Raw genomic sequence first — 22,807 nt, 5'->3', positions numbered from 1 at the left:
GAAAATATTTCGATGACAAATCGACTTTTTTCAACTTCATAGGCACAAAATCTTCGTCTTTTCTTAAAGGGCTTCTAAATAAATCTTAAATTCACCTGTAGCGCTCGGTTCTCGAGCACAGCTTGGCAAAGATAGGTAGCTAAGTGAATCTAATTTCGCTCGTTCTTCGCACTTGTAGATGTACAGTTCGTGAGAGCCATCCTGAAGCGTAGCACCGCCAGGTTCCATTAAGCGTACAAAAGCGAAAGCAAAAAGTTTCTTATCGTTTTTCTCTCGAGCTGGAAGTTAAGTAGATCGAACTAGTACTTGGATAAGATTAAGGATCTCAAAAGTATCGTATAAACTATCGAAACACGATTCTTAATAATCTCGTTTCTTAATAAATTTAAAGAAACTCACTTGAACAATGACGAAATTCAAAGCGTACGTGACTGCCGTAGAACTTGTCAATGGGTATAGCTAATCTTACAGTTTCTGCCCACGATGGACTATTGTGATGATATATAACTAAACTTTGATATTCAGAACTGCCATCCGTTCCTGCTGCGCCAAACAAACATCCTTCTAATGGTTGTCCTTCGGCATCCAAAACTAAGATAGTAACCTATTGGAGAAGAAATTGGAGAATTTCAGATTAAGAAGACTAGGATATAATATGAAGCATCATCAAGAACTAACCTCAATATTCTTGCCGGTCGATTTTCCACCACGTTCGAATTCACCACGTTCGAGCTTCAAATACAAATCGTTTCTAACATCACCAGGCATTATGACGTCGGAGAAACCAAGCTTCTTCGTAAGGCAAATGTTCTTGAAGAGTAATGGATTTTCTTGTCGCACCTGAGATAATTCACCGTGAAGCACTCTAAAGGATACTATTATACCATAATTTGGTTGACCAGGAAGTGGAGTACACTTGTTATTACGAATAATTTGGTCGTGCAATTGATGAAACTCTTTCTCTTCACCTTGGTAAACCTGGGCGAATAGTACAAGTATAGAAAACTCGTAATTACAATCAACTTTCCATTAGGTAGTTGATTATATCGTATTGTCGATCAATTAATCGTTCATGAAAGGATTAACGAGCCAAGCCAGTTTACCTTAAAGGGCAATTCAAGCTCCTCCGCGTGATCTTGAGTAGCATCAGCTAAAGAAAGTACCGCGACCCCATGAGGTCTTCTGTAAACGGCACTTCCTGCCTTGTTTTTGCCAGAATCAGAATATAGCATTCTACCACAGCGCATAACGTGCGCAACCATGTAAAGATCACGGCTCAAATCGGCATTACCAAGATCCGTGAAGATCGTACAATTGCTGTGTAATTTTTCAATGTAATTCGAGAAGCCTTCCTTCGATATTCGTACCAAGAAACGCTCGCTCAAATACTGTCCCCTTTTTGCATCGTAAAGAGAAAAATAAATCTCAGTGTCCTCGCCGACCGAGTGACCAAAGTCTCGCATGCAGAAATAAAGATGATGCGTTAAAACTTTCTTATGTTCTTTGCGCTTCAAAGTGCCTCTTGCCGATGCGCCTTGCGAGTTTTCGGCACTCTGAACGTGCTGCGAAAATATTCGAGTTTTCATGAATTAAAAGATTCGACTTATACAATATAATGAGAGGCAAACAACCTCTCAGAATTTTTATCAAAGAATTATAACGAATATGCATCATATGATAAATAATTACCACATGATAGAGTTCGACGACGGACATAGTATCTGGATCCACCATATGTGCACCTTGACGTGGTACCAGGTCCAAGCCAAGTTTTCTGAAACGTACGGGACATGTCCATCCAATTAAAAACTCTCATAAATATTATTATCGCGATCAAATAAGTTTAATAAGATAAGTTGAAGTGAAATATTTATTCAGCTGAATTCAAATCATAAAAGCATTTCATCAAATTATAAAAGAGACGCACGAGATGTAAGTACGTCACAAGTTGCGTCATATTTTGGGCTTATGCTTTTGGAAGAATCCAAAGGTACTTCCTCTGACCCAGGTCGACCGCATGCCATAGGTACCTACGTGTTCTCGAACACGATGGGTTCCATCAGGACCGTATTAGTAGGGTTCTCACGTGGGCTTTTTGCGATGCAGGAATGTAACTTAAGCGATTGGCATTCGATTCACATAATTTAATCGTCTGCGGGATTAACCGCAAACGTTTCTAACGTTTTTGATGATCGATGCGATCTCGTGGGAAAAAAAAAAAGGAAAAGAAAAGGAAGATTAAAAAAAAAGAAAGATAGAAAAAATAAATTGAAAAGACGAAAGACGATAATTTTATCCAGAGTTAATGCATCCATGTTAATGCACGTACAATGTATATATATATATATATATATATATATATATATATATATATAATATATATATACATCTACGTTACATTCCCTTCAATGGGAGTGTTAACGTAATAATGTGGAAAGATTGGATTAAAGTTATCTACGTAGTAAGTAATACGACCCTGAGGGTCCCGAAAGATTCCCCTCCAGGGCAAGCTTGATGGAATGCAGGTGAGCAAGCAGACTTCGATGCATGGAGACAGGTTCAGGGAACGTGTACAACGTCGTTGGGACCTATGGCCCGTTCCAAAGATATTGGATATATTCAAGAAAGGAGAGGACCCATGAACCTGCTTGCAAAATTACTTTCAACGCTTACTGCCACATCTTTCTATTATATCGTTTCGCAAGTATTCCGGATAATTTTAATTTTTAAAAATATTATATAAAAATTTATTTAATAATTAGACAATAGATAAACAAAAGAACAATTTTAGATTATGACTCGTTAATATTAGATTTAATGGAACATCCTGGAATCAGGAGTCCTATCCCTGGTCGATAACGTAGGAAATTGTCCCGTCGTGATTCAATTTCCTTTTCTATTTCCGAATCGATTTGCAATGACAGTTTGGTTAAAAACATTTTGATCGATAGTACAGATGTAGTCATATGCATCTAATACGTCGCCACCGGAAATATCTGCAGTATACATTCTAAAAAGAAAATATGCGTATGTTAATATCATGATCTCGGAACAACTAAAGAAAATAATCCTACCTACCTATATATAATATAATATCTGCATGGATTTACGCCGTATTACGAGTTACTCGTGCGACTGCATCTATAACCGTTGCAATCACATGCTCATGCTAGAGTAAAAGGTAGTGATAATAGATGTCAGGGCCAAATCTCAAAGCCCCCCACGATCTCAATTAGACCAAATCGCGAACGATTAAGCGCGATTACTCTCGCGAAGCTTTCAATTTTTACCATTTGCAGTCTGTAAACGTAGCAACGTTGCTATTATTAACATTTTATTCCCTTGTACGAGATATATCGGCATTATTTTTCATATATACGTACGAATGATTTGGCTAAGTTTGTTTTTAAATTGGAAATGATACTTCGTCGTACATCGTACAATGTACCTATATTTTTATTAATCATATAATAATATTGAATATTTTAAGCTTAGTGAATCTTTATTATATATGAAAATACAATCATCCTGTATTACGCATGCGAAATATTATGCATCGTTACATTCTTGGAAGCATTGCTTTCAAGAGAACGTTTCGAAATCCATTGGAAATCTTCGAGAAATATACAACAAGTCGATCCGGATCATTCCTTTTATGTAGTCACGTTTCTGAAGGTAATAGAAATACCATAATGATCCTACAATTTCTTCAAATACACCATGTAAAGGATAAGCATCAAAAAATATAATTTTATTAGAAGCTTCTAAAATGTTGAGAAAAAAATAAATGATAATCGTTCATTTCAGATTGGAGGATGTACTCATAAAGCGCGTACGTTCAAATTTCTTGTAGCCTTTCTTGCTGACTTTTATGATGAGCTTCGGCTTGCTACGGCCCTGGGGGTTCTCCGTTCCTACACTGTGCTACACGCTGACGCAAAAAGAAAAGAAAAAGTTGTGGGTGAACGGTGGATCTCAACGCTGTTACGCAGAGGAGGAGAGTATCCTGCGTACTACAGCGTTACTTCAACGAAGAAAGGAAAAGGGAAAGAGAGAGAGAGAGAGAGAGAGAGAGAGAGAGAGAGAGGTGTAGGTAGGGAGAGAAAAGGGCAGTGCACGCGAGACAGAGCCGCAGGTCACGCTAATTAGAAATAATAATAATTACTCCGACGTAGATAATAAATGTTGGCCGTTCATCCGAGGTCGTATTATAACAAGGAAGAAAGATAAATGCGAAGAAAGAACGATAATTGAACTATTCCGTTTGGGGACAGGAACAAAAGTCTTTCTCGTCCGTACGAATCAATGTGATTTCGTAATATGCGCCAATAGAAATCTCATGATCGTTCCTATCACTTTGATTATTAACTCCCATAGACGTATAAAATGTATAAAATGTTTGTCTCATAATTCGTTTAGACTTCTTAGTTCTTATCGCTTTGATTATTAACTCCCATAGACGTATAAAATGTATAAAATGCTAGTCCCATGATTCGTCCAGAGTTGTTAGATTCGTTAAGACATTAGAAATCTCGTAATTTTCTACTCTCACGTTGAGAAGTCAGACGTTGTAAAAATAAAAGAAATAGAGAAAGAGAAAGAATATCGGAACGCAGCCTTTAAAGAGGTAAAGCGAGCCCTCTTACGGGGGAACAGGTTCTCGGCATGGATACCGTGTATTCACCGAGCTGAAAACCTTGGCCAACGAGTAAACGGACCGAAGAAAGAGAAGGAGTCGTGCATCTCTTTTCCCTTCGTATATATACTCGTACGATGTCTGTCGTGACTGCGGTCTTTCCGCATGATCATACGATACAACAAGACGAGACTCCAAAAGCAAACTCGTATATAATGCAACTTCAAATCAAAAATTCGTGGGTAACACGAGAACCTTTGCTAACTAATCGTTATATTTCTTATATAGTTTACAATTTCTTAAAAGACGTGGTCACCCTATAAATACTTTTATTTTATTTGCATTGATAATAAATGTTAACGATTAAAACAAGATCTTTAATTTGTTTAATCGTAAACGTTTATTATTATTTTTCTTAGGAAAACGAAGAAATTAAGTACTTACTTTTTAACCGTACTAAACTATATCATACAAAGTTCGAAAGTGTATAGTGTATGCTTATATATATATATATATCTGTATATAATAATGATAATGATAATAATAATAATAATAGTAATAGTAATAATAATATAATAAGATAAATAAATATAGTAAATAAAAATTGTTTAATAATAATTAAAAGTACACATGTAGATTTACAGAAAGAGAGAGAGAGAGAGAGAGGAGGAGGGGCTAACGTACGCACCTGGGTTGGGATTAGCGCTCGTCCTTCGACGCGTGGGGGCGCGTCAACAAGATGGCGGGTGGTGGGGCCCGAGGAAACCCTTCGACGCGGTCAGTCGCACTTCGGGCCCCGTTCGCGGCAGACGTGTTATTACTTTCATTCTTCCATACGTACGGCAATTTTTCAAAGAAATATCTTATATCATTCTCGAAGAAGACCACAAAGCATCCCGGTATTAATTTCGTTAAGAGAGAGAAAGAGGAGATATATATATATATATACATATATATATATATATGTATATATATGTATATAACAAAAGAAACGCGGTAGAAAAAAAACTCGTCACATTTTCATCTCGTTTGATTGCTCTCTTCCTCTCTTTCTCTCTCCCATTAACTCTTTTTGCATGTACATATCTATTTCTCTCTTTGTCTATTCGTGTATGTACACGAGTACATGATGAAGCTTAACGAGAGATAAGCGTTTAATATCGGAGGTGAAACTTGTAAAAGAGGTGTGACATCGTATTCGGTGGGTGCTCATTATAACAAAAAGAAAAAAAAAAAAAAAAAAAAGAAAAAAAAAGGAAAAGAAAAAAAAGAAATACTTTTTCACGAACGAACGAAAGGAAGAAAGAAGAGAGTAGCTGCTATTCGTCCGGTGAGTTTGAAAAGAGACCAGTGACGTAGAGAGAGAGAGAGAGAAAGACAGAGGAGAGGAGAGGGAGAGAAAAAGGGAGAAAGAGAGAGGGAAAAGACCAGGATAAGGCCAATAAGAGAACGTTCTCGGTTCTACTTTCAAAAGGTCGTACGAAGAAAGAAAAGAAAAAGGAAGAGAGAACGAGAAAAGGACGAACCTTTTCCTCGGGATCTTACGGATAATCCAGATTGTGTTTCTCGACTGATTCAAAATAAAGGTATTTTTTCATCTAACGTTCGTCATTTCATCAAATTTTCATTTTACGAGAAAGAAGACAAATTAGTTTCTTTTCACAATTATTTACGTGGCTGAAAGAAATTGGAAGTCTTTGTCAATTGAAAAGAGTTTTTAATTGTGAAATTTACGATCTTTCTCTCTCTCTCTCTCTCTCTCTCTCTCTCTTTCTCTCTCTTGTGTGCGCGCGCTCTGAATTAACTATTTTAATCTAGGTAAAATCGTTTTAGTCACGTTTTTTCTCGTTAGTTTAATTTACATTTGTAAGCTTTTATGATTCCTTGAAATAATTCGACTGTAACAAACTTTCACTTATACGATATTATATAAAGAGAATAAAATTCTTTCGTTTTTAAAAGAGGAAATATACATATGTATGCATATGCGTATACGAAACTATATAATCTTAACCGCAATCTTTACATTCATATAAAGATATTAAACAATGGAGAACGAAATTAATTTACTGCGATAGTAGCATGTTAAACGTTTAAAACTTTATCGCTCTTTGTTCGATCAGTATTTTGTTTTATTTTCTTTTCTTTTTTCTTTTTTTGTTCTGTTCTGTTTTGTTTTTTTACAAAATACACAGTACGTGATCGTAGAAAAAACGCAATGACCTTCAAAGAGGCATAGATCGCATCGACCAGTGTTCCTATAATATTTCTTTTTTCTCATATCGTCGACGATTATTTATTATTCACTTATCACATATGTAAATTTTAAAGAGATTCGTCACATCGTTTATATCTTAAGAATGTACATATATACGTACTGTGCATTTAATTGCATATTTTTATTGTATTACAACACTGACTGTGGTGATTGAAAATTGAAACTTGAGTTGTATATGATAGTTACTATTATATATTGTTAATAAGTTCGATTTTAATTGTATACACGATTGTATCATTTTAATCGATCGCAACATCGTAGAAATTATTCAGATTATTAATATAAATTTCTCTTTTCTATATATATCATCATTGAATGAATCTATAATTTAATCTCAATTCAGAGGGAATGTTTATATAATAGACGCATAATCGATTCGACTTTGATCATAAAGCTAAAACGATCTTATCCGTTGATTAAGTTCTAACGATAGTTTCTTGGATTCCATCCATGCCGCAGGCTAATTAAATCGAATCAAACATCGAGAAAGCTAGAGCAGTTAAGGAACACTAAATTTCAATGCTAGTTAAATCGTACTTTCGCAATGACGAACTATAGTTACCATTTAAATGTTTTTATTAATTTTTAACTGTAATAATTAAAAAAAGATACGATCATAAAATATCCAAATGGTCAATCGAAAGACGAATCTCATCATTTGAATTCGTTTAGCATACAATTTTATACGTGATAATTAATAGGGGAAAAAAAAAGTACGTAGAACCTTCTTTGCAAGGATCAGCATTTTTCAGAGATACTGGAGCTCTGAAAAACGTAGATAAAAGTTTGATAAAAGGATGAGGATTTGGTCCCTGATACCAGGGAGTCGTCTTTTCCTCCTTTTATTCTTCTTTTTTCTCCGTAGTTATACTACGCCCTTTCCTGATAAATTGTAAAACTTGTGGAGTGTGAAATTTTTTACGTGTTCCTTACGAATAACATTTATTTCGTTTCTTTTTCGTAGATAAAATTTCATCGACTTTCATCGAAAAAAGGAAATATTTATAATTGTAATGTAGTCTAAAAAACGAAGAAGAAAATTGAATTAATATTTATCTTAGAACGTAGGCAATTACGTGATTTAAAATTAGATAAAATCAAGGACTATTCGTTGTAAGAAATTCTTCGAAAACGACATGACGAAGAAATGATATGTCTTGTATAACTCGGAGCAGATTGAATCGAGATTCAAAGATATCATCGGGATGATCTTAGTATTCAGCTAGAATTCTATCTCTCTTTCTCTCATAGTAACGATGGACGTTAGTATTAACGGTAGTTTCATGCGACACAAGTTCGGAGCTTTGAAACTCGTCATTGAAGTTCTTTGACCTCGCTTGCTTGCCTGCAAGCAACGCACAGAGAAAGAGAAAGAGAGAGCTCTTAACCTCGTTCAAGAAGTCATCATTTTACGAGGAGCCTCCAACGAGAGAAATATATCATCGTTTTCTATGCTGTAATTTCTATCTCATATAACATACATTCGCTAGTAGCATAAGCGCAATCATAAACGAACTGCTTATGTTACGGCTGGCATAGGGAACAGATTACATTCGTTTCTATCAACGAATCTCAATGGCGATAGTATTACGTGAGTTTTACGATCTGTTTCATATTATTTCCTTTTTGTTTACTATTACATTATGATCCAATTTCTTTTCTTTTTTCTTTTTTCTTTTTTCTTTTTTCTTTTTTATCATCTTATTCAATGAATTATCATTTGTTATTCTACTCCATGATATGTGTAACACACATATTGCGTATTTCTAAATTGATTCCGATTATTTGTATTATTTGAACGATTGAAAACCATGAAAACCTACTACCACTATGATCTTGGAGAGTTTACTCGGAGAATGCGAATTATAGGAGAACAAAGAGGCTATGGGAAAGCTCCTTCGCTCTTAGCATCTCGAGAGGCGACTTTTATTGGCGCGATACTCGATATCGAGCCCGCGATAGTACCACGTTGGATTACTAAAAGTAGGCGTTGAATGTCCTTTTGTCTCTCCGAGTTTCATGAATTACCTCTTTGTGATAAATCAATAGCTAGCAAAAGAAAGGGGGAATATCAAAAACAACTGAAGCATTAGAGGAACGTGAGAAAGTCGAAAGAAATTAAAAGTATACTAATAATAGATCCGTCTATTCATCTTTGCAATTTTATTTGCGGAGTACTCATAGCGAACAAAAAAAAAAAAAGAAAAAGAAAAGAAATTGATTTTCCATAAAATTGTGTATTTCATTCTTTTTCTTAATTATCCATTTATATTAATGATATATTAATACTGTATATATTTACATGTATAATTATATAAATAATATTTTTTTCTCGGCAGAAAGACTAAGAAACGCATTTGCACTTTTCTTCGTCATTGAAGTAAAAGGAGGAGCATTTGACCTTAATAGATACTTACATATAGATAGACGAATGTATATGCATCGTATATAATCGTGGTTATCGCCCGGGGAAGTGATTTTTTTAAGCGATTAAAATTATGCGCAGGGATTCCGGAAGTAGATAAAAAATAATATTGAAGCAAGTCTTCGACACGGGTTTTCTGAATCATTCGTGTTTTATATATGTATATATATATATATATATATGTATACCGAAGTAATGGAAAGGATATGAATATTAAATCATTCCGAATATACTGGATCACCTAGGAGATCGTCGAGATATTCCCGACAAAATGGCGGACCGATCGAATTTAATCTCATTCGAACGATCGAAAGATCTTTACAACAATGACTTATTAAAAAGATATATACTTTCTTTATTTTATACATATCGACAAATTTATTACTAAACGATAGAAAATATTTAGCGAGAAAAGGAAAAAAAAAACAAAATTCGATCTCGTCTATCGGTTTACAACGATAACAATGAATGTATCGACTTTTCAATAGAGAAATATTCTTCTCACGTAAGGAAAGAGGCATTCACGGTCACGTATTTTACAACGTATTGTAAAACACGGTACGCTCGTCACGACTCGCTCGTACCTTTCCTTCTCTTTCCATTATCCCCTTAGTACTTTTTCTCTTTTCTCTTCGAATACGCTTGTTTCGAAGCAAGACGAGGGTCATTCGTAGGCGGACAAGAAGACAGCCAACGTGATTCGCCAAACGTAAAGAGGATATGTATGTATATTCCGTTTCCGGAATCTTTATTACATTCAAGAATAGTCGGTATTTCATTAATTTCATTTCGTTCCATTTTTTAAATTTCATTCTTTCCATCAACCCCTTTCCCAACTTCGTTTCTCTCTTTCAGCTAGAAAATAATTCGAAAAAAGTAAACACAATGTTTAATTGCAGTTAGAAATAAGTTTATAATATCTATTGCATAATATATTATCAGGCGGAAGAAAACTGAGAAGACTTTAAACGATTCATTATATCTCATCTCTTTTATCCATGAACTTTGAACTGTACTCTCGCATGATATTAAATATTATTGAAGTTCATTAATCATTTCTCTTGATTACTTTTAAAATTCTATACTCTTTTCTATGAACTCGATTCCGATAGATTCGATCGATTATTACTTTCCTTTCTTTTATTTTTTTTTTTACATTAGCAATCTTTTTATATTTTAAAGATATCGATAAAAAAAAATTATAGCAGGATTGAAAGTTATCTGTGTCGACGTTTTATCCGGCCTCCAAAGACGAATTATTCATGCGCGAAGATAAAAAGAGAAAAAGTACTCAGGATATTTCGAAAGATGTAGTCAACGAAGTCTCGAGAATTGTAAAGAAAAAAATACCTCGTGTGACGTAAGAAGCGTTCAAGTGCATAAAGATTATAATATTATTATTGGAAATTATTTTCTCCTTTGATAGAAAATTCTTTTGTAATTATTTTTCATTGGATTCCTTTGTGCACCATTCCTTTGTATTAAAAATAATAATAAAAAATTGAAGATTCTCATAAAAATGACTGATCTTTTTTCTTAACGTTATCAAAAAAAAAAAAAAAAAAAAAAAAAGAATGTAGTCAAAATGTATTTCTTTTTTAAAAAAAATAATCACGTTAAATATCTTACTTACACACATAAGATATAAGTAAATGTACATACAACGAAAGATCACGTCATCGGACACTAGTAATGTTTACAAATTAGTCCTTCGAGTAAAGACATAAACTTCTTATGTATATAATTTCAAGACGCTGTAAACGTCGCTCTTAGTCTAAGCTCGACAACGAGTGGTTTAATACATATCCTCTGCGGACAATCATATATTCGCGATTAATTAAAATATACGCTGAAAAAAACAACAAACAGGTTCCAATGCATACTAAGTGTAACGAATATGAGCACGTGTAGTATAATCATTATCAATCAATAACAACCTGTCGCAACGCTAATAACGTTACTTCATTAACACGTGCCGTAGTTGAAATGTACTTTGTGGTCGAGATCTCATTTACAAATATCATAATAAATTACAAACGAATAAATCAATTAGTAAATTCGTGTGTTACTCTCTTTCTTAATCGTACATTGAAATATTATAATATATTTTAATTAATAATCGTATTCATTGATTCATTCAAATGTTATTAACATTTTCTATAATAATATTATCATATTATTATTGAAATAACCTCGATCGTTACTTTTTCTTTCAGTCTCCTTTGCTTCTTGCTCCGAACTTCGTTGCGTTTATTGATATTTCCATTAGGAAGGACCTCACGAGAGGTAAAGTTTAAACGATTTTATCTCTCTTATTCTTCGAAAGCGGAAGTATATATATATATATGTATTGTAAACAAACTTTGAATTGAATTTCGAGATATGTGCATAATTTCCAAGAGGTTCATCGACGAAGAAACGATATGATATCATTCGTTAACAAGTAAGGTAAATTGTGTATATTTTCGGAATTTGTTAAATTATCCCTGCGTCTTTTTCTTTTCTTTATTAAAAAATTTCGAACATGCAAATTACGTATTTACAATCGAAGAAGTTTCTTTTTGACGGGAACGAACTAATAGAAATTCGATAATCGTGTCGTGTAAGAGGCTTGGTCGACGTTCAACATTTCACATACATACGTATATACATATATATATATATATATATATATATATATATATATATATATATGATGTATATTAAAGCTAACTGTAAATCCACGTGCCATCTCATTAGCGTTGGTCGATGGACTCGCCCTTTTACTTCCAACGTGGCAAATCCTGCGCACGTCGACGAAACTACCTACGTGTGTCAAAGTTTTCTTGTTTCATTGCTGTGTAATAACGTGACTCGAAGTCATAATATAGAAGAAAGTTTTTACGTTAAAAGGAAGAAACATTATCTATTATTCTCTATCATCATCATCTGCTTTTAATTTATTATCAACGACGTAAAATTTTTCTTTTTTCTTTTTCTCATAGCAATCATTTCGAGAAACGTTTGTTAAGATTATTAATTAATGAATTTTCTTACATCCATATACTCGTTGAATCAAATGAAAGATGTAAAAATAATAGGCCTGTAGAAATGATGCAAATAGAAGATCCCATTCATAAAACCATTCTCGTTTAGCGATGTTCAATGATATATAACTTGCACCTGGCGATTATGACCAGTTGGTGAACAACATAGAATGTGGGAACGTGGATATTCTCTCTTTCCCTTTGTACACATTAGAAACTATAATACCGTCTCTCGCTTTGTTAAGTAAAAGCTGGTATAAATCAGTGTGTTTACTCGACCGCGAAACTAATTCGTTAGTGCTCATTATACCTTAATTTAATGCAAATGAATGTCTCTTCTCTCACGTTTCTAGCTAGCAAATGTAAATCGAATGTGCGTGCACAAATGTAAATATCTTTATTTATTTTTATAAATAGTAAATAATTATCTTATGTAGTAAGCAAACGTCGACCGATAGTAATTAAAATTAAAAAAATACGTATTCCCGGATAGTTTCTATTTACGAGATAATTCGTCAATGATTTTAGAGTCTTACGGAATAATTAATCAATGCAATAATGTAGGAAATATTTCTTTAATGATTCACGATTAATTTAATGTTTCCTTTCGAAAGGATTACATTATTTTGATCTTTAAAGGAAGGAATAGGGATAAAAGGTAAAACGAAATAAATGTACTTTGAGAACAGAAATCACGAAACCCGTTTTCAGCATCCGTAATTCGATTCGATTAATTCGTACGATCGACTCTCTCTCCAGCGATCGCGAAGAGAAAAGCCTCGACATCGAAAACCACCATCGAGTCATGATGGTTTCGCAGGAGTTAACATTTAATCTCTTTCTCCCGTGTCTCTCTTTGCCTCTTTCTATCTATCGATCTATCTCTATATTAGAACTTCGAATTTAATATCCCAGACGAAATCTCACGTTTTATATAGAACGTACATTCGGATGATTATTATTGGAAAGTCCTATTATTGAATATCGGCTTATAAAATTCTACCTTTTCGATTTTAATAATGTTTTCTCTCTCTCTCTCTCTCTCTCTCTCTCTCTCTCTCTCTCTCTCTCTCTCTCTCTCTCTCTCTCTTAAATGCATAGAAGAAGAAGTACTTTTTTTCTATAGATATAACACATTCATAAATTATTTCTAGATATATACGTACACATACATATATATTATCAATTGTATATACATTAAGAAAGTTTATTCTTGATTCGAACATGTATGTATTACTTTTGACATTTGTTGTTATAAAAATGTTCAATCGGTCATTGTTAAAGAAGATAAATAAGAACAGAGAATTTCAAAGTGAGAGAGAGAGAGAGAGAGAGAGAGTGTCTAAGAGTGGGAGAAAGACAATGTGTAAGAAAGACAGACAATGTACGAGAGAAATGGAAGGAGGATAAAGAGTGGGGAGAGTGTATCAGCCTCTCTCATCTCCTCGTCATTGTCATATATAGTCTGTGTCCTCTTGGTTTATCCCCTTCCCTCCTTTCCCATCCCTCTCTCTCTCTCTCTTTCCTCTTGGACTCTCTAGAGACAAGACCAACTGGTTTAACTCGTCTGTTCGTTAACCGGCAGCCTTTCGGGGAATCGTATAGGAGGAGTCGTAAAACGAGCGACAACCAATTCGAAGGACATTGAAGAAGAGAGAGAGAGAGAGAGAGAAAGAATCATCTAACGGGTGGATATTATTTGTTAATTCCTCCTTTTTTCTTTTTTAATTATTATTATTATTGTTTTTTCTATTGAACTTTTCTCATCGTTGTTTAAATTATTGTATGTTACGATAGAACTTTGGAGCGAGAGATATAAAATATGTTATATTTTCGAGCTGATCGATTGATATTTAAAAGAAAAAAAAGAGAGAGAGAGAGAAAAAAGAAAAAAAGAAAGAACGAATATATATATAAGCAAGGGATTTATCTTTGCTAGACAGGAAATAGCAGACAGTTTTGATCCCGCTGTTGAACTTATCGAAATTCGATGCATATAGTCAAAAGAAATAGAAATGATACTCGGGTAGGGTGATATTATAAAATGTTCCGAGAGATGAGATATCAAACGACGTGATGACACAACTGTTGCTAGTAGAAGCCGTAGATCAGTTGAAATTATCCACCATAAGCGTGCAACTGTGACAGTGGATCCGAGAATGGTTTGAAATTTCATATGTTCGTTCGTTCGTCGCATTGCTGGTCTTGCATATAGAAAACTTAGAGACATGTGTGTATTATATGCAGAGAGAATGAAACGTTGAATGATTTCAGCAAGTTATTTTTGTTTTTTTTTTTTTTCTTTTCCTTTTTTTCCAAGTGATTCTAAGAAAAGAAAAAAAATAGAAAGAGATTCACCTACGCCATCGTTCGTATCAGATGATCAAATGACTCAGGTCATGTTCAATATAATATTTATAAATAAAATAATTGAAGTTGAACACCCTGTACACTTTTAAAAATCAGTATAAATATATAAATATATATATATATATATAAATATATATATATATATATATATATATATATTTGTCGCGAAAAAGCAAAACTAAATCCAGGAAAAATAAATTACAGTGAACGATAGCATTGCCGTGAGGAAACGCTCGTACATCACGCGGAACAAATTGGTAGCCGTGTTGTTAACACTTGGTGTATTGCCTGACAGAGAGAGGATGTCGTGTGGAAGAAGTGTGTCGTCGACTAGAAAAAAAAAAAAAAAGAAAATAGAGAGAGATAGGAAGGGAGGAAAGAAAAAAGAGAAACATAATTTATTTCCCGTAATAAAAAAAAAATATATATATATGTATATATATACACAAATAAGAGTGATAGAATAATTAGTACGATTATCGCAGTAGTATATACCGGTAATAATAGGATATTAAAATATTATTATAGATAATTGAATAATATATATATATATATATATACCGATAATATTAGAATGTTATTAGAAATTTTTAATAGAAATACATGGATGATATTCACGAAACTAAAATCCGGTAATTCGTTGGAATTTTTGAGCTTCTAATTAAACGCTTTATCTTTGTAAGAAATATAAAAAAAATAAAAGAGAGAGAGAGATGCAGCATCTCTTGTCGAGAGAAGAACTTGGAGATTGACCCCGTCGCAATGGCACGCGTCCCGCCTGTTTTCAATTGATTAAGTAATAAAATTCTAACGACGTATAACTCGGTCGCTCACTTCTCTCTCTCTCTCTCTCTCTCTCTCTCTCTCTCTCTTTCTCTCTCTATTTATCTATCTATCTTTCTCTATCCCTCTCTGATGTTTCAAGACCATATGTGAATAATTTGTTCAATTACATCTCGAATGAAAATCCTCGAAAACGTTTATTGATTTATTTTTATAAGTTATTATATAACAAAAATGTACTACGATATTTATCGTATTAAAAGAAGAAATTTTTTGTTGATAAGATCAATTGTATTTAGAACAAATTTCAGTTGTATAGTGGGAGGAAAAATGTTCGTTCGTTGAAAAATACGTAATTATTATTGGTAACTCAATGACGATGTAAACTCGTAGGAATTTTGTTAATTCTCTTTTGTTCCAGTATTCTTTCGATTCATTGTCCGGGAACTGATTAATGTAAGATTCTCAGAAGACATATATATACATATGTATGACTCAGTGTCAGGATCATGATCGCAGGACTCTTGAATTATCACGTAATTCTTATTGTTGAATCTAACTAAGCTGAAACTTCATTCAAAATTTGTAACACTCTGATAGCGAGATAAAAGGGTTTCTATGTGACTCGTCGTTAAAATCTTTCTTTACTACGATCGCAAAAAGCTTTTTCCCCTCTCTCTCTCTCTCTCTCTCTCTCTCTCTCTCTCTCTCTGTACACGCGCGCACATATACACATACACATGTTCTGCGACATAAGCGGCCATTTTTCTTTCTTTCTTTCTTTTCTTTTATTCGAGTTCGTCCTACCTACCACGGAAATTTGTAGAATGGAACCGAGCCATTCTCTATCGTGTTCTCTCGTCTCCTTTTGTTTCGCCGATGAGAACAATTTGCGAGCTGAAGAGGCCCCCTCTATGTGTGTGTATGTGTATGTATATATATATAATATATATATATATATATATATATATGTATGTACTCGTCCACGACAGTCTTCTATATCGATCCCCCGTTGCATCTGCCATTTCCGGCCATGGAAGGTTAACATTGGTAGTGCTTTCGACGAAATCATTATGGACCTTGACAACTCGGCAAATTTTTTTTTATCGAAATATTTGTCGATAATTTATTGTCAAAGAGTCTAACGTGGTTATTGGTCAATGCAAGGAAGTCTTATCGAGTAGTTGAGTCAATGCAGGAAGTCTATGAGATAATAGTTAAGTCAATGACGACGAGTTTTAATCATTGACAAAATTTTATCGTAGACAAATGAAATTATTTCAAACTACGAATAATAATTCTTTCATATATCATTTGAACGTTTATAATTGTGTATTAAAACTCCAACGTTCTAATAATGTTTCTTTAATTATTATTTTTTTTTTTTTTAGACTGCCAATAAAGGGAAAGAAAAAGAATGGCGGTGTTCGGTTTGGTCTCGGCAGTAGCCGGGTTTGTTAAGGTGCGATATCTCATTGACAGAGCCATCATCGATAATATAATATTCAGAGCTCATTATAGAATCACTTCTGCGATTCTTTTTGCCTGTTGCATCATCGTTACTGCCAATAACTTGATAGGTATGTCATAATGATATATAAAATAATACAATTGATAATTTTGTTTCTACGTGAATTGATAATAAAAATTAAGATTATACGATAGAGATGCGATTTTATATTAATACTTAAGAAACAAACAAGTTGTACGATCAGTCGAGATCTAACATCTTTGAAGTTTATCCTATATCTACTGGAAGTACAGAAATAGAAACTTAACGAGGCGAGTTTTAAAAGGTCAAACGTCTGCTTACTCGGTCTGCTACGTTCATTATATATCTCGTGATGATTAGTATCAAAGATGTCCTCTTCTCTTCTTGACGTTAAAAGTATCATATGTCCGAGGACGTGAGCCTATTTACCGAGCATGATTGCACTATATTCGTCTCTTGAACGTAATCGTTCATAAACGTACAGCTAGATACGACTAAAATTCCGTTTCTTTGTTGATCGTTTTAGGAGATCCTATAAATTGCATAGCGGACAATGCGGTGCCAACTCATGTGATAAATACTTATTGCTGGATAACGTATACTTTCACGTTGCCGACGAATAACATGAAACAAGTTGGCACGCAAGTAGCTCATCCTGGTCTAGGTGGAGATTACAACGAGGAAAAACGATATCACTCGTATTATCAATGGGTACCCTTCATGCTCTTCTTCCAAGGTATTCTCTTTTATGTGCCGCACTGGATGTGGAAGCAGTGGGAGGAAGGCAAGGTCAGAATGATATCCGACGGTATGAGGGGTGCCATAGTCGATAGCAAGCAGGAACGCGAGGCCAGAACAAACAAATTGGTCGAATACATCCTAGATACTTTGAATTTGCACAACAGTTACGCCGCCGGTTATTTCTTCTGCGAGGCACTTAATTTTGTCAATGTTGTGAGTATACGATCAAAACGAGAATGTCCAATATCGATAATAACAAAAACAAAATTAAACGATTTGATCTCGTTCCGATCATTTAATTCCACATGGGTAAAAAGAAAAAAAAGAAAGAAAGAAAAGACGACGATTTTGTTGTTAACATTGACTATCATTTTTCCAGGTTGGTAATATGTTCTTCATCGACACCTTCCTAGGCGGAGCATTTTTGACATACGGTACGGAAGTCATAACCTTTAGCAACATGAACCAAGAACAACGTAGCGATCCAATGGTCGAGAGATTTCCAAGAGTGACCAAATGTACCTTCCATAAATTTGGTGCTTCCGGCACGATACAGAAGCTCGACGCTTTATGCGTGCTCGCTTTGAATATTCTCAACGAGAAGATCTACATCTTCCTGTGGTTCTGGTTCATTATACTGGCTGTGATGTCAGGCCTAGCTGTTCTCTATAGTATGGCAATCGTTCTTTTACCTAGCACACGCGAAACCATTCTGAGGAAACGATTCAAATTCGGTTCGGCTTCAGATGTCAGTACACTCATCAGAAAGACTCAAGTTAGTTGAATTCGTATTTCCACATATATATATACATATTATATGAAAATATCATTCTCTTTGAATGATCTAGTATTTTATTTTCAATATTTTAGGTCGGTGACTTCCTCTTGATACATCTGCTAGGTCAGAACATAAATACGATGTTGTTTACCGATGTTCTGAAGGAACTTTGTCGTCGATTCCACATTGGTTCAGGAAGTAGTGCATCACCTACGTCCGTTCCATCAGCACCGAGCACACTCGAGATGTCACCAATTTATCCGGAGATCGAGAAATATGCCAAGGACACGGAGATCTAAGCTCTAGCTTCTAACGTTTACGTTTGCTATACCCCATAAGAATTCCTCAACCTCCTTCCTTCCTTCCTTCCTTCCTTTCTTCCTTCCCTCCTCTATTTCAATTTCCTTATTGTGATAATACCGTCGGTGCCTTTAATAAGACATCACGTTCAAAGTTTTCGTGCTACGATATGATTTGTATTTTAATTTTGCTTATATATATAATTTTTTTTGGGGGGGGGGGAGGAAAGAAAATTAAAAAAAAGAAATTCTTTAATTTTCTCAATCATCGAAGCACGAGGAGCTAAGAGTAGATTTATATTATTAAGATTTGTATTTTAATCCCAAGCTCGAATTATTTAGATTCTAATTAGGAAATTAAATATATTCGTTCTATCAATTCATTCCTTTTAATAATCAAATCGAAAGATATGATATATTTTCAGATATATTTTCTTATCGAGTAGACGACAATAAACAGCGAGAACAAAAGAAGAAATGTAAAATTACTAATGAATGGTAATTAATCGAAGAAGCTAACATTCGTTATTTCTGTTCTTTCATCCGGGAGGATACATTTCTGCAAGAATTTAATTAGCCATTGGAATCTATGTATGTGCGTGTGTATGTACATACACGTACACATATTGTAGCAGATGATAAGAATTTTGTTGTTTGATGTTTCGCAAGATGAAAAAAAAGAATGAGACTAATCCTAAAGATTTTTTTTTTTTTTTTATGTTTAAGCAACGAAGCAACGTTCATAGATTTTATGATCCATTTGTTCTCTTTCATCGCGTTTTCTCGGTTTCTTTCATTCCCCTCTTTTATATATATATATATATATATATATATATACGTATATGTACTAGAAATGTCGATTTATTCGTAATTGGTGCAATGACTGGTAGCAAGGTAAAAAAAACAAACAAACAAATAAATATATAAATAAAAAGTAAAAGTTTAGTATAGAGTTTGTTATGTGAGTTTGTCGAAGAGGATCTTAACTCGCTCGTCAACGAGTTGAAATTATATTTTGCTGTGTCTTTTAGGATTAAAGCAGGGTGGAACGTTAATCGTAATCCTCGAGTTTCATATAAATGAGTATAATAATATTAATTTTTTCTATTAGAATAAATATACATATATATAGGTATATATTTGTTTTTTGCGAAGTCTTGTTTTAATTTTTCAAGTCTCCAATTATTCATTGAAAAGTCAATGATGAAAAAAAAAAATTATATATATATATATTACTGAAGCTGCCAATAGTAATGTTATACATTTATTATATACATTTATTATATATATATAGTATATACATGTACGTATAGAATTATTATTCTCATCTTAGTATATAAGAGAAACGAGCGAGAAGATAATTGCAACAACTGTTTAAACGATGTGCCTTTTATAGAATTAAAGATAATGTTTAATACGTTAAGTATGATAAAATTAAGTTAGATTATTATAATTGCTCTGGTAACTGTTGATTAATACGAGATGATAAGCAAAATTCATGTCCGAATTAAGTTGGAATTCTTCAAAAAGAATTCTGTATGTATTCGTCCAGTTCTTTTTTTTTTATTATATGAAAGTGATAGAAAATAATAAAAGGAAAATACCTACACGAAACGATTGACATAATGTACATATATATATTTTCATAATATGTATACTATATAATTATTTTTGTATGTTCGTTTGACATACTCTTATACAGGGTGAGCCAGTTATTATTCATTTGTTTCGAAATTAACTTTTATTAATATCTTTTTTAAGATTAATTAATAAATAAATAAATTTGTATGAAACGATAATGATTATACCGATCCATCCTGTAAGTATGTATAAAATGAACGTATATATATATATATATATATATATTTAAATGATTTGCAGGTACATATATGTACAAATAGATATATTAATTCCCTATATGAAAGAAAATATTTACAAACGTTTTTCTCAAATCGTAAATTTCGTGAAAGTCAGCGAAGTACGCAATTCCATTCATGAATATGTGAATTTGTTTGTTTATGTTTTTAATCCGACTTACCGATTTCCCCAGTCGACCTTGTTGATAATCCGAAGTTTGAGTTCTCGAGTTTGGTCGGTGGTGAGAGTGCCGGCTAAAAGTTGTCGTCGCCATTCCAGTAGCTCTCGCATCACTTTCCGCAGCGTGTTAAACTTGTATATTTCTCGTTCCTAAAAATGAAAGAAATATAATGTTTCGTACGTGAAATTGAAAGCCGAACATAAAAGAAAACTAGGATAAAATCAAAACGAAAGATAAGAGGTATATATGTGTGTGTGTGTATGTGGTAAATTTTGATATTGATTGATGGATTAATGAACAATAATTGAAGCCCTAATCTTCTCAATTGATCGATGACGCGTAATTATACGAAATATTCGGTATTAATAGGAGAATCTATTGTGCATCTATCTATCGTGCATTATCGTGTAATCAAATTTGTGTTCATTCGAAAGAAGAATCGCCAACGAAAGAGAAATTAAAAGAAGATCGATCCAGGTAATACGTATACATATGTATGCGTATATATATATATATACATATATATATATATGTATATGTATATATGTACTTACCACGTAAAGCCTTTTCCAAATGCCACCCCATTCTCTAAGGACGAGGGTAACTTCCCGAACGACCGGATCTTCCAAAGGGATAACAGACTCAAAGAGGCCCTCATTGTCGATTTTACAAGGTTTCAGGTGTACGTAGGAACTAGGAAATATTCCTTTCACTGCACGATTCTTTGTGGAAAATCCTCTGTACCAACCTAAGAAAGTCAGACAAATCTCGATAATATACATATAAAGTGTCTTGCATTGTTTGTAAATTTTTCGATGCTGCTAAAAGTTTTTTTTTTTTTTTTTTTGGATATGGGATACATTTGTTTAGACTAAGTTGATAAGATATTGAGTTTTGGATTACTATTATTATTATTATGATTACAGCTTTATGTTACCTGCACATTCTTCCAAAATCTGTACTGTTTCTCCAATTTCAAGTGGAAGTCCATAACGTGTCTCTCCTCGCCAATTGTAGACAGCTAAAAATAGAACAAAAGAAAAAAGATAATAATCTATCATTAATTGCATATATAATTAATAGAAGAATATAAATACATATGCATACAAATATACATACATAAATATATAGTATATATAGGAACGTAGAAATGGACGATTATGTAAATTTCAATGTTCTTTTATCGTTGATTTGTCCTTGAATCTGAACCATTCACGAGTCGAGTCTCCCTTAATCGAGATCAAGGGCTACGTAAAAGGCAGCCTCGAGCGAAAAAAAAACAGTGAGAGAGAAAAACTCTCAAACGTTAGAGTTTGCTTATTTATTAACTAGAAATTGTGAGATCGACGGATTTTGCTGTGCTGCTCTTTGTGGCCGTTCATCTACAAAGAAAATTGCAACTACGACACAAAGGATCGATTCAATTGCTATCGTAAGATCTTCTTAACACTTGGACGTTTAATATTATATAGAGATTCTAAAAACATTTTTTTATTGATCGGATATATTTAACAAAAAAAGATATATATATATATATATACATATATTCGTAATAAAGAAAAGAAAAAATTCAATAGAAAATTCACAAGGAATGATCTGTCGATTATTTTAAATGCAATTTTTATAAAAACTCGATAGAGAATGTGATCGATATGTTAAGATAGAGAAGAGGAATGACCTATGGATCATAGTGCGTTTCGTACAAATTAGTACACGTCCATTCCTGGAATCGATAAGCGAGTCTTGGGGCACCGGATACGCGTGACGATGCACGTATGACGAGCCAACTTCCGGTCCTTCGCTGGAGAAACGTACGCGAGATGAATCTCGATGAGTCTGTCCATCTCTCTCGCTCTTCTTTCTACTCCTACGAGAGAGAGAGAAAGAGAGAGAGAGAGAGAAAGAGAGAGAGAGAAAGAGAACGATACGTACACGCACGTA

At 33.6% G+C, this 22,807-nt stretch overlaps 2 protein-coding genes across 11 annotated transcripts in view; one reads left to right on the top strand and one right to left on the bottom strand.

Annotated features, from left to right (window-relative positions):
• Positions 1–22,807, bottom strand: part of spg (dedicator of cytokinesis spg) — a 35,619-nt gene that overhangs the window by 5,201 nt on the left and 7,611 nt on the right. For all 3 annotated transcript variants that reach the window (XM_085663363.1, XM_085663364.1, XM_035871504.2), the window contains exons 2-9: positions 21,804–21,887; positions 21,421–21,614; positions 20,867–21,015; positions 1,690–1,774; positions 1,104–1,562; positions 679–978; positions 400–604; positions 96–278 (exon numbers count right to left, since the gene is read on the bottom strand). In XM_085663363.1, coding sequence (XP_085519489.1) covers positions 96–278; positions 400–604; positions 679–978; positions 1,104–1,562; positions 1,690–1,774; positions 20,867–21,015; positions 21,421–21,614; positions 21,804–21,887 — 1,659 coding nt within the window. The remainder of the gene's footprint in view (positions 1–95; positions 279–399; positions 605–678; positions 979–1,103; positions 1,563–1,689; positions 1,775–20,866; positions 21,016–21,420; positions 21,615–21,803; positions 21,888–22,807) is intronic.
• On the top strand, positions 5,429–19,211 carry Inx3 (innexin 3). Of its 8 annotated transcripts, XM_085663371.1 has the most exons (6): positions 11,137–11,208; positions 11,556–11,625; positions 16,910–17,098; positions 17,537–17,964; positions 18,131–18,526; positions 18,622–19,211. In XM_085663371.1, the coding sequence occupies exons 3-6, from the start codon at positions 16,936–16,938 to the stop codon at positions 18,826–18,828; spliced, it is 1,194 nt and encodes a 397-aa protein (XP_085519497.1). In that variant the 5' UTR covers positions 11,137–11,208; positions 11,556–11,625; positions 16,910–16,935; the 3' UTR covers positions 18,829–19,211. The 8 variants fall into 8 exon arrangements, with proteins under 8 accessions (XP_085519500.1, XP_085519496.1, XP_035727500.1 ...); XM_085663374.1 differs by lacking the exons at positions 11,137–11,208; positions 11,556–11,625 and adding an exon at positions 5,429–5,535; XM_085663370.1 differs by lacking the exons at positions 11,137–11,208; positions 11,556–11,625 and adding an exon at positions 5,558–5,966.

Source organism: Vespa mandarinia, chromosome 21 (genome assembly GCF_050613455.1).
Source record: "Vespa mandarinia isolate Hongniang chromosome 21, ASM5061345v1, whole genome shotgun sequence".
Taxonomy (NCBI): Eukaryota; Metazoa; Arthropoda; class Insecta; order Hymenoptera; family Vespidae; genus Vespa; species Vespa mandarinia.
Note: the sequence above shows the minus strand (reverse complement) of the source record. Positions and strands in the feature narration are given on the sequence as shown.